Source organism: Nyctibius grandis, chromosome 23 (assembly GCF_013368605.1).
Source record: "Nyctibius grandis isolate bNycGra1 chromosome 23, bNycGra1.pri, whole genome shotgun sequence".
Classification (NCBI taxonomy): domain Eukaryota; kingdom Metazoa; phylum Chordata; class Aves; order Nyctibiiformes; family Nyctibiidae; genus Nyctibius; species Nyctibius grandis.
The window spans coordinates 6077771-6092214 of NC_090680.1; the positions used below are offsets into that span (position 1 = coordinate 6077771).

A 14444-nucleotide genomic window follows, 5' to 3' on the forward strand; every position below is an offset into this window, starting at 1 on the left:
AGACTAGGGCCCAACTCTCTACAGCATTTCCCTCTTCGTGGTGTGGACAGGAAACTCACAGAAAAGCCATCCTAAAGAAAACCTGAGTGTATACAGCTGTCAAACAAAATACTGCTGTATCCATCTTGACGAACTCATACAACCACTCTTAAAGACTCTTCCCCTCCTTTCAGGAAGTTCGCATTACTGGGGTTGGTCAGGCCACATGTACAGCCCTGTGCATACGAACAGCACTGCTCTATAAAACCCTCCTCCCTCTAAGGTTAACACTCCCTCCTCAAAGCCAACCAGTGTATTATTTGTATAAGCAAGAAATCACCCCTTCTCCACTGTATTCATATGGGAGAAATGCACGTCACAGTTTCCGGCGAAGTATGACTACTCCTGCCCTTTAGGACCCACTGAGCACTGTGATTCCTTCTTTTTCTAAGAACTACTGATCTATCAAGTATAGAAGCTGCTCCAGCTGTTTGCTGTGGAGGGTAAAGCGTACTAACTCAGACTGGGGAGAAGTACATATTCCCTCCCTCATTCTCATCTCCTTCACGCTCTGAATGAGGGGATCTGTGGCAACTTCAATATCCCAGCACTGGAGAGAGGGGCAGAAGTGGCAGCAGCACTGCAGAGCTGGAATTGGTAAGGTTGGTCTGGATCACATCAGGGCACCACCCTGGAGAGCAGACAGCACGATGCTCTTGGTGTTTAATGATGTTGGTACCTCGTACACTTAGACCTTAACTACTTACACAGTGCTAGTATGTCACTCAACATATGTCTATCTGAAGGTAGACTCGTTCATTTTTCAGGTCCTCTCTTCAAACATCCTTCATTTGTTATAATATTCACTCTTAACAAACATTTATTCTTGTTAATGGGGAAGAAATAGGTAAATTGGCAGGAAAGAGGAACTTGGATAAATCCATAGAACTACTTAATGGGTGGGCTCTAGCCTAGGTCTAACTATGAGCAAGTTTTGCCCAGGAATGTAGTACGGCCCCAGATGTGATGTCTCCCTTAATACTTCAGGAGATTAATATTTTCTACTGTTCTCCCACTATCTCGGGAAGCAGCTGTGGCTCACAGCTGTAGTTCTTGTTGTGAAGGTAATACACGGAGTCTGGCTAACCCTGTGGACTTCAAGCCAATAGATCATGATAAAATTACACAGTGGAACTTGCCAAAACCAGGAGGCTTCAATTAAAAAAAAAAAATATAGAACACTTTGCAAAAACTTAGCAGCCCAAATTATTGTTCATAGATACACATGGCTACTTTACTGACCACTGATACCATTCACACCTTTTTGGCTCACGCATATTTTGCAGACATACACTTCTATAGTATAAGGTTATCACAGCCTTCATGTTTTCTCAGGTTTTCTCTGAATATTGAAAGTTGCATACATGCTTATAATGTAGCATACACTTAGATGTATCCTACAAATATATCCCACTTAAGAACAATACTGCAGACAAGTTTTTATCCCAACTCTCCTGCATGTCTTAACACAGAACTTGAGAGAAGACACTTTGAGTTGCTCAGATTTCTGCAGCTTTTTTTTATTCAGAAGCCTTTATATGACATAGCAGTATCAGGTCCCTGTTTGACAGAGTATCAGGTTGACTCATATCAACTTAAAGTCTCCTTCAGGTTAAGAACAAAATACCCTGACATTTGCCACATAGAGTTAGAGTGGCAAATTCCCCGGATTATAAAACATCTGTTGAAAAGCAGTTCCCTATCTAAGGCACAAGGGTTATGTTTCTATGCCTCTTATTCTCTTGCTTACTCCTCTGCATATAGTACACATTTCTCTGCAGTTCAGTCTCTGATATTGCAGGTTCTACTGCCCTTTCAAGCTATCCTAGTATCTCAGATTCATACAGTACCAGAATATACATTTGTGGATTTAACTTTTCCAAAAAGTCTTACTATAAGAGCAAGTGAAAGGAAGGATAATTTCTTATAGAAAGAAGCTTTTTGGGAAATACTACACACTGCTGCATGAAGGTTTTTGAGAGGAGGAAAGGGAATAGGCTTTTCATCTATGTCAGTGCTCTCTTTTTAAGACCAGCAATTACAATGCAATCTCTCATCTGTACAGGTCTTTATGAACTGGCACACGGCTCATTTGTCTAAATGATCAAATAAAGCACACTATGACTCGAACAGTTGCAAATGCCACAAAAATAGAGCTCATACCTACATTCATTTGCTGCAAGCAGATGGCTGATTGCTTTTCTGTCCTTTTACATTGCAGTTCTGTTCCCTTAGATCCTCTCTTTGTAGAGAGTGACATGCTGGGAGGTCAGTTTTCTGACAAGGTCATCTGCCTTCAGAGTATGAAGAGAACTGCATAGAAAGTGGGCTGGGCTATATTTAGAGTTTGGTCCAACTCCGTGCCAAGGTCCCCCCGCTGTCTCTCCCTTGCAGCACCGTCTCAGGTCTATTCTTGCAGATTCTCAGCCTACAGAACGCACGAGGAGAGGAAAGTCACTCTGAGCTACTACTGGATCGAGGTTTTTGCAATTTGCTAAAAACAAGTGGATCAGGAGCTCAGATGAGGACTCCTTAAATCTCTCACTCTTCCAGTATTTATTTTTCTTTATTCAAGTGGATTTTCCCTTTTCAAGTGAATAAGGAGAGGAAACTGCCTGGGATACAGCAAAAAAGAGTCTCCTGAGCTAAGGTAAGCTTGCTTCATTTTTGTATTGTCACCGTAATTAGAAAGCAATTGATGATGACTTGGATCAGGTATGCTTTTTCTGCTAGACCAGTTCTGCATGTCAGCATTAAGGGTTTTTCTGGATAATGAAATTCTCAATTTGAAAACATCAATTTTCATTATCACTGTCTAAAGGAAATGAGAAAATAAAATGATATCAGCACGTGCAACAGAATATTATTATCTGATTTTACCTGTTTAAATTAATGTAAAAAGCACACAGCCCTGCCAATAGACTGTATCATTCTGAAAGTAAGAGAAAAACAGATGTGTGACTATATGCATCATGATTACATATGTAGGCGTGCATTTCGATGTGCTGAGTGATGTTTTGTCCACATTGTTTTGTACAATATTAGAAAGTATGGCTTCAGGTTTGCAATACAGGGCTTGCTGCAAATAGCACAGATATAAAAAAAAATAATGAATTAATAGATGAACACATGCTCAAATACCTTTACAGTTCCAAAGAAGTTGCTCAGCTTCAAACAGAGTACAGGCAGGATTAAATATCATATTGAATTTGGTCTCCTTTCCACTGTATGCTTTACACCAGTCCTGATTGTGTCTCCTTTTAAAAATACATGTAGCTGAACAGTTTTCCTCAGCACCATTTTAAACTGTTGCGATTCCTAAGCGGGAAAAAAACCTGGACGGAATAGACCACCACATGCCTGCCTGTAAGAAGATCCTAACACACTTCAGGTCACATGCACATCATGATACTGTGGTGTGGACTCCAACATGAGGAGATTGTTATCATGAAAAGACACTCTGGAGCCATGGATTTAGCACTGGCACACACACACACTCTCTAGTGCAACATGACCATAGCAAACACACAGGAATGGTAACCTGAAGAAATAGAGTAGAAAGGTCCACTTGACCCAAAGGTCCAAACACCAATGTGACAGCACCAGAAAGTCCTTCATAACATAAACATTACATAAAAGTCTTAGCAGAAACATCTGAAGAAGGGCAGACGGGTTCTGGATTACTAGTAAGCAAATGGCAAGAGAGGTCACTAAGTCACTGGGAGTTCATCTAAGCCATGACGACTGGGTGAATTCCTGCACTAATTTCAGGTCGTCTTTTCTTAATATACCTGCTGGTTAAACAATGCCACGCATCAAGGCTGAGAAAGTAAAATATTACAAGGTGGCAAAAGTCTTACCTGCTGAACAAACTTCTTATTTTGGTTACTCTCAACTCTGTATAAGATCATCTTATCATCCTTTGCTTCTGATTTTTCCTTAGTAATTTATGCTTGGAGTCTTGAGTGTTAAGTTTATTTGAAGGATGTAATAAACACAATCCGTTTCACACAAAATACCTTCTTAGCAATCCTAAGACTCTTTAATAAATGATAATGAGGGCAGCATGCCATGGAGCCAACTCGGGCTGTGTGGCATGTGGTAATTCAGATTCATCCAGAAGGTTTATATTGCAAGAACTCGAAGAGGAGGCTGTTATGGGAGGGTTACTGAAGTACTGCAAATGCATTCATCAAGTTCATTCAAGTAAAAGGCTTCACAGTATAAAAGCAACTAGTGTGGCCTAAGATTGGCAACAACCTTTTATAAACAGTTGTTATACACTGATAGAAAAGAGGACAAATATATCTTCATAAATTTTTAAATATTCCGGTTTTGCCTAAAGTTATTGCTTAACCAATCAACTTCATTTCTGTGACACTTCATGGCACCTCTTCTCCGTTTGCATGTGGGAAAACAATATTTCCCCATCAATGTTAAAGACACCATGGGTTTAGGGGGTGACTGTAGCTTAGCAGCATTCACAAAGACACGCCTGGCAGAGGGGCAGGAGCACCACTGCGTCCCAGTGGCAGCCAGGGACTGGCTTGTTTTGAAGGGAGGGTCATCACACCTTCCCCACAGGAGCTGAGCCTAAAAGGTCTCTGTCAGCCAAACTGGCGGGAGGTTTGTCGGCACACAGATGAGAGGATGACAGCAATGGAAAATGGCAGCGTTGCTTCGAGAACAAACACGAGCGTGGCATTACTGGAAGAAGTTAGAAAGAAGCACATCTGAGTGAACAGGCCTCATGCCCTAATGTAGACAAACCTCAGTCTGCTTCTAACCTCTTTCTGGTTGGGGCTGATCCTGCTTGGCAGGATCCTCCTCTTCCTATTCTCTCCTCTCCATTATAAAATTCCAGCACCAGAATGAGCTGGCTTCATCTTGCTAAGGGGTGACTTCTAATGGGCACGACACGCCCATCCTAGTGGAGACCACCATGAAAGTGAAAAACTTTAAAAAAAAGAAAATAAAGAGGAAAACAAAAAGGGGGAAAAGCTCTTTTTTTTTCCTCCTCTAGTACAGGAAAGAAAGACTGAAACCCTTTGTTTCTACTGGCGGGGTTTAGATAGGGCTGAAATCCACTTTCCTCACTGGGGGTAGGAGGGCATGGCTATATGTGTTGACTGACATATCCAAGGTCATGGAGGAAGAGGCAGAGGAGGCTTGGCCGATTATATATGCTGCCAGCTGGCCAGGCAAAGCTCCAAGGGGACATTCACAAACTCCTGGCTTTGGCATTGTCACCCTCAGCTGACAGGTGCAAGCAGGGCCAGAGCCAGAAGGCTAAATCCAAGCAGCGCCAACAGGATGAGTAAGTCCCACCAACAGTCAGATCCCTACTACTGCTCACTGTATTTATGTTCCTGCTTGGGGGCTTTCTCCTGGTGCAACCAAACAACAGATGACACTGGGATTTTCCTCCCTCCCTGCCAAACTGAACTGACAGAAACAAGCTGGGGTTTGGACGGGAGTCAAAGCATACCTCAACTCATCCTGAAACAAGGACCTTTAGCAAGAGGCCCTGTCAGACGCTACAGCATCATTGGCACATGCCTCAAGTCAGCCAGCAGGACCCAGGACTCACCTTCACCCACCACCACCATTGCATAGATGGTGCTGCAGCCAACATCCAGGCAGGGACACCCAGAAGGGGACAGAAGAGTGTGAGAAGGGTAAAAGGAGGCACCTAGAGAGTCAGTCTGAGAGCACTTGGGCACAGTTCTCTGTGTGCGTGCGTGCATGAGGAGGTAACACAATATTCGGTATGAAAACAAGTTGCTACAGCTGCTGAAGCAGCTCTACCTCAACACCTGCACAGAAATTCTCTTTCAAAACCTTTCATGACTATTGCCATGACTCCTGAACATACTAACCAGGAAGGGACGGAGGATGATGTGCCAATACATGTTGTATAAGAAAGAGAGATACTTATAGGCACAGAAAAATCACAAAGCTATAGTTAAGCAAACAGTTAATTAAATAATTGTAGTCATTCTGCTAAAGAATATTTTCCCCTGAGACTTACTGGTAACAGGGAAGGGAATCCAAGTTCATACTTGCAACAAGCCATATAGCACCAAACTTTGTCTGATCTGCTTTCACAAATCCATCTCCCCAAAACAGGAGGGAAAAAAACAACTACAGAACTTTTCCATAGGGTCCCCTGCTGCATTTTGCTCTCTGTGCACCAGAGGTATAGTAATATCTTGTTGCAGAAAACAGTCTGCTCTGAGGTGAGGAATAGCCTCAGCAGTCCGCATTTTCTTTCAGTCTGATACAGTGTTGGGACCAACAGAAAGATCTCCAACACTGGTTTTCACATTTTGCATTAGAAATTATTACTTTCAATCGTGGCAAATTCACTCTTGTCTACCCAAAGCACAATAAAGCTTCGTGCTCACATCTAAGCAGAATAAGGTATGGAAAAAAAGTCCACTTGAAGATATAGGTACTCTACAGGCCTGCAGTACCACATTGCTTTGCAGCTGCCAAACTGGTAAAAACTGCAGGCAGACCACTGCCTGCTACACTCGGTGCCTTACTTCTCACCTAGACATCTTTGTGGTCCCACTCAGTACAGTTTTATGGGTGTCACCTCTTATTTCAGTGATTATTCAGGATTGGTACACAACCCATTCATGTGAGATAGGGTCTGCTGGGCACAGCCTCTGCATAAAAACAGGAACCTGGGGTCTTCTCAGTGCAGGGGAAGGGGAGGCAGAAGGAGCGGCCCCACCCGACCTCAGACATTGACCACCAGTGCAACTGAGGACATAGAGGATGCAGCCTGCTTTCTCTTGCTCACATCTGCATCTCTCTCTTGCAGTCATACAAATGCACATACATGGGTACACAGTTGTGTACAGACAAATGCAGGAGGTGGAGACCCACTCTCTATTCGATAACAGCAAAACATAGTATTTTAGGCTAAGATGAAGCATCTCCTTTGAAAAAAGTGTTTATTTTATATGGAATTTCAGTTTGGTTAGATGAAACAGAGAGCAACTGTGACAGCTTTGCCCAGAAATGATGATAAGAATAAAATTAAACTGAAAGTAGTTTCCCTGGAATGTTATAAAACAGTGTGCAGGAGTATGAGACAGCATGTACATACCCAGAGCAACGGTGGTTATCTGTACTTGAAAATATGCTTTCAAAAGTACTTAAAAATTGAGGACATATAACATATATGTATCAATACATTTTGTTTGAAGATGAAGGTGGTTGAGGGAGCTGGGGTTGTTTAGCCTGGAGAAGAGGAGGCTCAGAGGTGACCTTAGTGCAGTCTACAACTACCTGAAGGGAGGTTGGAGTGGAGTGGGAGTCGGCCTCTTCTCCCAGGCAACTAGCAATAGGACAAGAGGACACAGCCTCAAGCTTTGCCAGGGGAGGTTCAGGTTGGACATTAGGAAGAATTTCTTCTCAGAAAGGGTCATTAGCCATTGGAAGGGGCTGCCCAGGGAGGTGGTGGAGTCACCATCTCTGGATGTGTTTAAGAAAAGCCTGGACATGGCACTTAGTGCCATGGTCTAGTTGACATGGTGGTGTCAGGGCAATGGTTGGACTCGATGATCCCAGAGGTCTCTTCCAACCTGGTTGATTCTGTGATTCTGTGGTTAACTTTAAAACAACTCCCAATGAAAACCCACCTATACAATATGGCATAGTCATGTAGGGAGAAATAGTTAAAACAGGGATTATACAAAACTCTGACACAAATTTCTTATCTTCCATCACATAAGCCTAAATTCTTTCAATAGCAGCAAATTCACAGTGATCATTACTGGGGCTAAAATGCCACAGAAAGTAATCCAACAACACTGAATTCTTTTGTCTCAAACATTGGAGAGTGAAAGCACATACGCACAGCTGCAAAACTGTAAACTACAATTTTACATAAAATGAAACTTGGACTAAATATAGTCCTTTTAAAAGAAATCCTTGGAGGTGAACTTTTCCATTTTTCACTCATAACCAGTGAAACTTTTTAGTACACCAATCTGTTCCTCAGGCATTCACTTGAGATCAAGTCCTGTTGTGACTACAGGCTCAACAATCTCTAGCACGCAAATAATATTTAAAAAAAATCAGTATTTACAACACAGGTGAATCTAGCACAGTACTCATGCCATTTTCTTAACCACTAATAATATTGCAGAAGAATACAAGAGCAAAGGATGAAAAGAAAGTAAAATAATCTGCAAATGAATGACAACTGTTTTAGATACTCTCCCTAAAGAGAAAATTTAAAAATCATCCGCAAAATATTGTGAAAAATAGGCATTTTACATCAAGACTTGTCTGTCTTTAAGAACACTCAATTTAAATAGAAAATGATTGGCAGCCATTCTTCCTGTTACTGTGTTTTATTCTCCTAACATAATGGTTAGGCATGTCATCCAATACAACTTGATGTGTGCCGTCATATGTCCACTCACACAATACCTGCCTAAAATAGTGGCAAGACAAGGAAATCCCACTTGAGAAGAACGCAGGGTGGTACAGGATGAGCTTGTCAGTATATGAGAAAAAGGAAAGGTTGAGATGATGCATCAGGACTCGTGTGCTCAAGCACATGCTGTTCTGTGCAGTTTGTCTCACGCAACCAAGCCAACGGGCTGCACGTTCCCCGCTGTACATTCACCCACTGACCAGCACCAGCTCACTTAGAAGGTGAAACAACTCAGGTTGCCATGGAGTTTCTCAATACAGATAAGTAGACACCAAGAGATTGAAACTGTATGACCTGCCAACTCATTTGCAACAGGAAACTCGGGACTCTTGAAGGGGGAAAAACAGAGCGTTTGCTCCTCCTCACACCAACTTTCATCCGACCTCCAGCTGTCTGAGGTGGACAGCATGTAGTCTAATTATAGGCTTCTTGAGTCTTCCTAGAGATTGTCCCCTTACGTAGGCAAAGAATCTCACAAATCTCTTTCAGAGCACAGATTGTCCTCCATTTTAGACTCTTCTTCTGCCCTGTCACAAATGTGCAAGGTGGGTTCCCCATCAAGTTTGCTTCTTGCCAGTGAAACAAAAGGAAGAAATGCCAGTTTCTAGGCAATGCAGAGTACAGAGTGACCACTGGAGAAGGCATGGCTAGCTTCTGCTCTACTGTCCTTTCCTGTGACATGTCCCTTAAAAAGAGCTGTTAACATTGAAGACACTTTCATTATTAAAAGTGCAAAGCTACGGTATGTACTGAGCAGTTTCATAATTTACAATTGTTGAGGATGTACTACATATATGAGTTGATACGCTGTGTTTTCTTTGCACTTTGTGTACATACCCACTACAGGTGGTCAGAGGAGGGAATCCTAGAGGATTTATTTGGATGGAAGTCAGGTGCACGTATGTGCTTTGTTATATTAAAGAGCATGGGAGGATACATTTCTACATCTGATAGGGACTGTTTAGCCTTTAGTGAATCACTAGCACTTCTTCCATCTCAGTTTGTCTTACTGCAAAAAACAAGATGTAGAAATATCCCTTAATGGGGTGTTTTGGAGCCTAAATAACATACGTAAAGTGCTATGGGATTCTTGAAGGAAGTGCTATAGCAGAATAAAATAATAGTTGTTTATTATATTCAGACAGAAAGTCCCTTTCTTTAACCTTTGAAAAAGCATCAGTGTTTTTAAAAATATTTTTGAGAACGCAAACCAGTTGCATTCGGATAGTTAAAATGAAAAAACAAACTTGGGGCTTACTCTGTCAGAGAGACCCAGCTCAGCGAGATCCCTTTTAATCTGGAGTTACAATTCTCCAGTCTCAGTATCCACAGTCACAATCAAAGGTTTCTTTGTCATGTCTTTGCTATTCAGCAGCTTCTGGGAGAGTGTCCTGACATGAAACATGAGAATGCTAAGGGTTAGCCCTATCCAAAGGGTTTCACTACGGCATCCAGCTCAAGGACAGACTGATGACAGACTGTGTAAAGCTGGGGTCAGGATATGTACGGTACGGGAGAGACAGAAGCAGGGCTTTATCTAGGCCCGGAAGCCTCAACCCTGGAGACAGCCTCGTAAAGCAGATGTCCTCTGGTATCCTGGATGAATTCACACACTGGGAATTCTTCATTCAAGACCCGGTTGGGAAATGTAGTCTCCTCCTGCTTGATTTACTGTGGAATTGCTGATAAGGAAACCCCGCTGTAGCAGAACACTACCCGCAGCACAGCAGGGACGAGATAGGCCGCACATCTGCGGAGGGGAGATTTGCGTCTTAGCCAAAGTTACAGAAAACAGCAACTGTAAAATAATCCAAGTCTTACAATATGGAAAATGGCACAGCCCTCAAATCAGAGATACTTTGTCTCTCACCAGTTGTCTTTGGCAGCAGAAAGAATGGCCGTATACAATTAATATTATTAAACAGAGCCTGGCATAGCAATAAAAAAAATAAATCCTATGTACTGTCATGGTAATTTTATCCTTTTCTTTATTTTTTTAAACTGAACTAATTACTTAGCTCAGCAATGGTTGGGACTGGAAGGCTGCACCAGGACTGTAATGAAGGTAAAACCCTGGGGAACAATTTTGATTATAGTAGAGGTTTCAGCTGACTACATTTTAATTAATTGGAGTAGTACAGCACTCTGAATTCCCAGGTATCCCATTTCAACCTGCAGACTAACATGACTTGGTTTAGGGCATATTTTAACATTGTTCTAATAAATTCTTCAACAGTTCTTTTAAGCCTCACAGGTAATGTAATTTCTTTTTTATTTTTATTATGGATGCTTTCAATAGCCATTTCAACTATAAATCACTAAAATGATGTGGCTGCGGAATGCCAAAAATAGACTCAGAAACCAAATACCTCTTCAATACTTGTATTAATTAAAAGCACAGTGAATTTTCTAATTACAAAACAATTTTTCTTATCGATAAAGCATTTTAATTTAAAATAGGTCTCTATGATAAAGACAAGCCACAGTAGCATTTTGTTCAAAAAGCTCAGCAGTGAGCCAGTATAATAATATTAGATATCATCCGCTATAGGATAAACACGTAAGTTGTCAATGACAAGAGAAAAGCAGGATATTCAGGGTTCAGCACATTGTGCAGTGTCTACATTACCTGTATCATCCAGGCTTAAGTGAGCCATGCTTAAGGACTGACAAGATACGTGTAGTCTGAGAAATATGTGACAAAGAAAGAACCAGATCCCAAAATAAGCAAGTTTTGAGCTAATACATCATAAGACCCAGCAGAGATGGTGTAATTTATATCTTTAAATTAACAAAGCACATAAATCTTCCTTTGCATTCTGATCTGCATCCTGAATTCACCAGTGTTTTGCTACTGTATGGAAACAAGAATGTTAAACTGCCCAGGACTCTCCTGGTTTCTACTGAGACGCTGCAGTCCCCAACATCAGTTAAATGTGACCTGCAGAGGTGGCTGTACAATGCCCCTATCCAGCAGCAGCAGTAGATACCGAACCTTCCTCCAAGAGCGATGTAAAAACCAGAAAAAAGATCCAGACATTATGAAAGGAGCAGGGGAAAAACCTAAAGACAGCCATCAAGCAGAGACGTCTAAACCCAAGAGAAAGGCAGAGCACATCGCTGAAGCTAGGGGCAGTGATGGCAGAAAAGGGGATGAGGGCAACAGACGTGGAGCTCTGAGCTCTGAGCCAGTACACTTCTCCATGTCCATCATGTTGAAAATGCTTTGTTTTCTACAAAAACCAACCCTCTCCCCTTCTCAATGGGGTGAGCCGCTGCACCACCTGCTCGGTGTCTGCGAGGTCACGGAGCTGTTCCTTGGTCCCATGGGAGCACAGGAGAGAAGGTGACTCCTGCTGTCTCAAGGCACTGTCTGTCACACAGCTGTAGAAACATACTTGCTCCTAGCAGTATCCACCCCTACTAAGGGGCACCGAGCCCCTCGTTGCGACACCACTAGGCCAAATGCAGCCCACCTCTGCCAGCTGTCCACTTCTGTTACCTAAATCTTTTGAGAAGTCAGGCACCATAATTATGACTCTTCCCCAACATAAGAAAAAGCTGGGGGCAAGAAAGAGTAAGTAACTTCACATGGTCCCTTACTCCAGTGTATCCATAAAGCCGCCAAAACCCAACTCAAAATAAAATAAAATGCCAATTACATTAGTTTCCCAGGGTGAAACTTCTGTGTAGGATAAAAAAAGGGTAGCTCACTTCTGTGTAGAAGCAATGAAGCAAACATGTGATTTAAGAGAATGATAACGGATTTCCTTTGACAATGGGAAAGGTGCAGACCTAAGCTCACACCCCCGGCAAGGCATCTAGTTCAGCAATCACTACTTTCCTTTAGTTTCTGCTAACCTAACAGTACTACAGACATTCTATTTAACAGCTGTCATTACCACAAACATTACACAAATAATTTGCTACAGTAAATAATCATAGAATTGGGTAACGGCATTTTCAGAAGCATGTAAAATTATTCCAGGCTGGAAACCAGCCATTCATGCCTAGCAGTAACTGTGAAACCAAGGCTTAGAGAGTTTGGACTGAAAACCTCAAAGAGGAAAAAGCATCAAATTACTGCCACAGATCAAGGCATAAAATCTGACTTTCTGATTTGGAGAGGCAATTTCTGCACAGATTTGCAAGCCTGAAGCATTTTTCTTAATTATTTTTTTTTTCACACCGAGCGACCAACTGAGTACTTAGCTCAGGTTTCCAAAGAGCTCGAGTGCTGTATTTAACATTCGCTAGGGTACACCGCCACTTACACCGGGTTCAAACCAGAAGGAAAGGAACAGCTGCTATTGCTCTCCCTGCCTCAGGTTAAGCACCAGGAGCGGGAACCCCCACACCAGGAGTGTGTGAAAGCACCAGCACACACTGCAGCCTCCAGTGATCTAGAATTCCCCTCCTAATTTTCTGTTCTTCACTCATGCCTTGTCTTTTAACTGCATCCAAGGACGAGCAAAGGTCAATAACGCAGTGCACTTTACATGGGGCTGACTCTAAAAGGCACTTCAAAACCGCAAGCTTGGGCAGATCCTAGCCAGGATCTCTGAAGGCAGCCCAAAAGAGCTTGAGCCCACAAAGCCTTATCACTCCATGGCTCTGAACAATACTCTGGCTGCTAACCGAGCTCCTCGGCAATATCAAGAGCGACTAACATCCCATGATTTTTCTACGTAGCAGTCCTTAAGAAAGTGAAGATAAATTAAAGGAGGGTGGGAAGCTGAAGCATGTCACCCTCTGGCCTAGGTGATATTGACAGAAGTCAAGTTTTCTCACGTCCTCTTAAGCTTAAAGCCACAGGAAATGTACCTTGGCAGGAGGTTTGCCCTAAAAAAATGTGTTGCAGTAAACCCATGGCTGTGTTAGAAGTCACCCACCTCTAGCTACTAGCCCTGGAGTTGCTGAACGCAGGAAGGGAAGCAGCATTATTTCTGAAAATGGGGAGGGAGAGCCACTTCTAGGCAGAGAATCATTTTTGTCTTTACTCTTGCACCAGTAAGAGTACCAGTGCACCAGTACCCAGCACCAGTGCTTTATGAACATGTGTAACAGTAACAAAGATGCTCATGACTCCAAACTGTACCTATCATGAGAAGTCCTGTCCCAAAGAGAATGAAAATGCTGCCTTAGTGCAAGCATTGATTTCACTATTAAAAGCTAGAGAATCTGTCCCTCTCCTTCTCCTTAAATTGCTCATGGACCTGTTGGGAGTAGAGACTGGGCATTTGAAACAACTGAATCACAAGCACGCCTACCAAGTAAACCTTGCAGGGATGAGGGGGAAACTACATGCACAAGAGTCTTCAAGCTGCCTACACATGCAGCAGCTGCCTCCTGCAGGGTCACTGGAAAAATCCATTCAGCCATTCTCACCAGTTTTAAGGGCAAGTAAAATCCAGACAAAAATAGAAGGCACTGGAGGTGAACACATCTCAGGCAAAGCAAGGCATTTTTGGATAGGCTCAGACAGTTTCTGGCCTATTTTAACACCACTTAAGACTGGCAGAGTTTTTGTGGAGGAGAAGCACTTTTGTCTCCACCATTTGAGGAAGATGAAGATAATGGCTTCATTGCACAGATCAGCCTCAGTAGGACAGTAATACACAAGGTGCAAGAGAGGTAGGTCAAAACTCTCCAGCTTGTGTTTAACACAGAAAGCATTCGAGAGATCAAACAATTCTCTTTTTAACCTCCAAATTCAAAATGAGAAGCAGAAGTGACTGCAGAGGATTTTCATTTAAAAAACAGTCACTGTTCTGGTTTGTTGGTCAAGACTTCTGTTAGCATGTACTTCAAGAAGCTCACAGTACACTTGTACTCTGCTATACAAGTAGGAAACAAAGTTCCTTCTGCTGTATCCCTGTGTTGAATTACAGGGTCGTTTTTCAAAGAGAGTTTTGAAGTGTACAGAGCTACGACTTGGACATGATCA

The 14444-nt window shown here is 42.4% G+C and overlaps 2 protein-coding genes across 9 annotated transcripts in view; one reads left to right on the forward strand and one right to left on the reverse strand.

Moving 5' to 3' along the window:
• Positions 1–14444, reverse strand: part of CMSS1 (cms1 ribosomal small subunit homolog) — a 246919-nt gene that overhangs the window by 30344 nt on the left and 202131 nt on the right. The window contains exon 1 of one of the 3 annotated variants that reach the window (XM_068417337.1): positions 3181–3363. The exons of 1 other annotated variant lie outside the window; for it this stretch is intronic. In XM_068417337.1, the coding sequence (XP_068273438.1) occupies positions 3181–3241 (61 nt within the window). In that variant the 5' untranslated portion in view covers positions 3242–3363. Of the gene's footprint in view, positions 1–2202; positions 2338–3180; positions 3364–14444 lie in introns of those variants that run through there. One more of the 3 variants, XM_068417336.1, reaches the window with a different exon arrangement.
• Positions 2442–14444, forward strand: part of FILIP1L (filamin A interacting protein 1 like) — a 212370-nt gene continuing 200367 nt past the window's right edge. For 4 of the 6 annotated variants that reach the window (XM_068417328.1, XM_068417329.1, XM_068417327.1 and 1 more), the window contains exon 1: positions 2442–2689. The gene's annotated coding sequence lies outside the window, so the exon portion shown is untranslated. The remainder of the gene's footprint in view (positions 2690–14444) is intronic. The other 2 variants (XM_068417332.1, XM_068417333.1) reach the window with 1 other exon arrangement.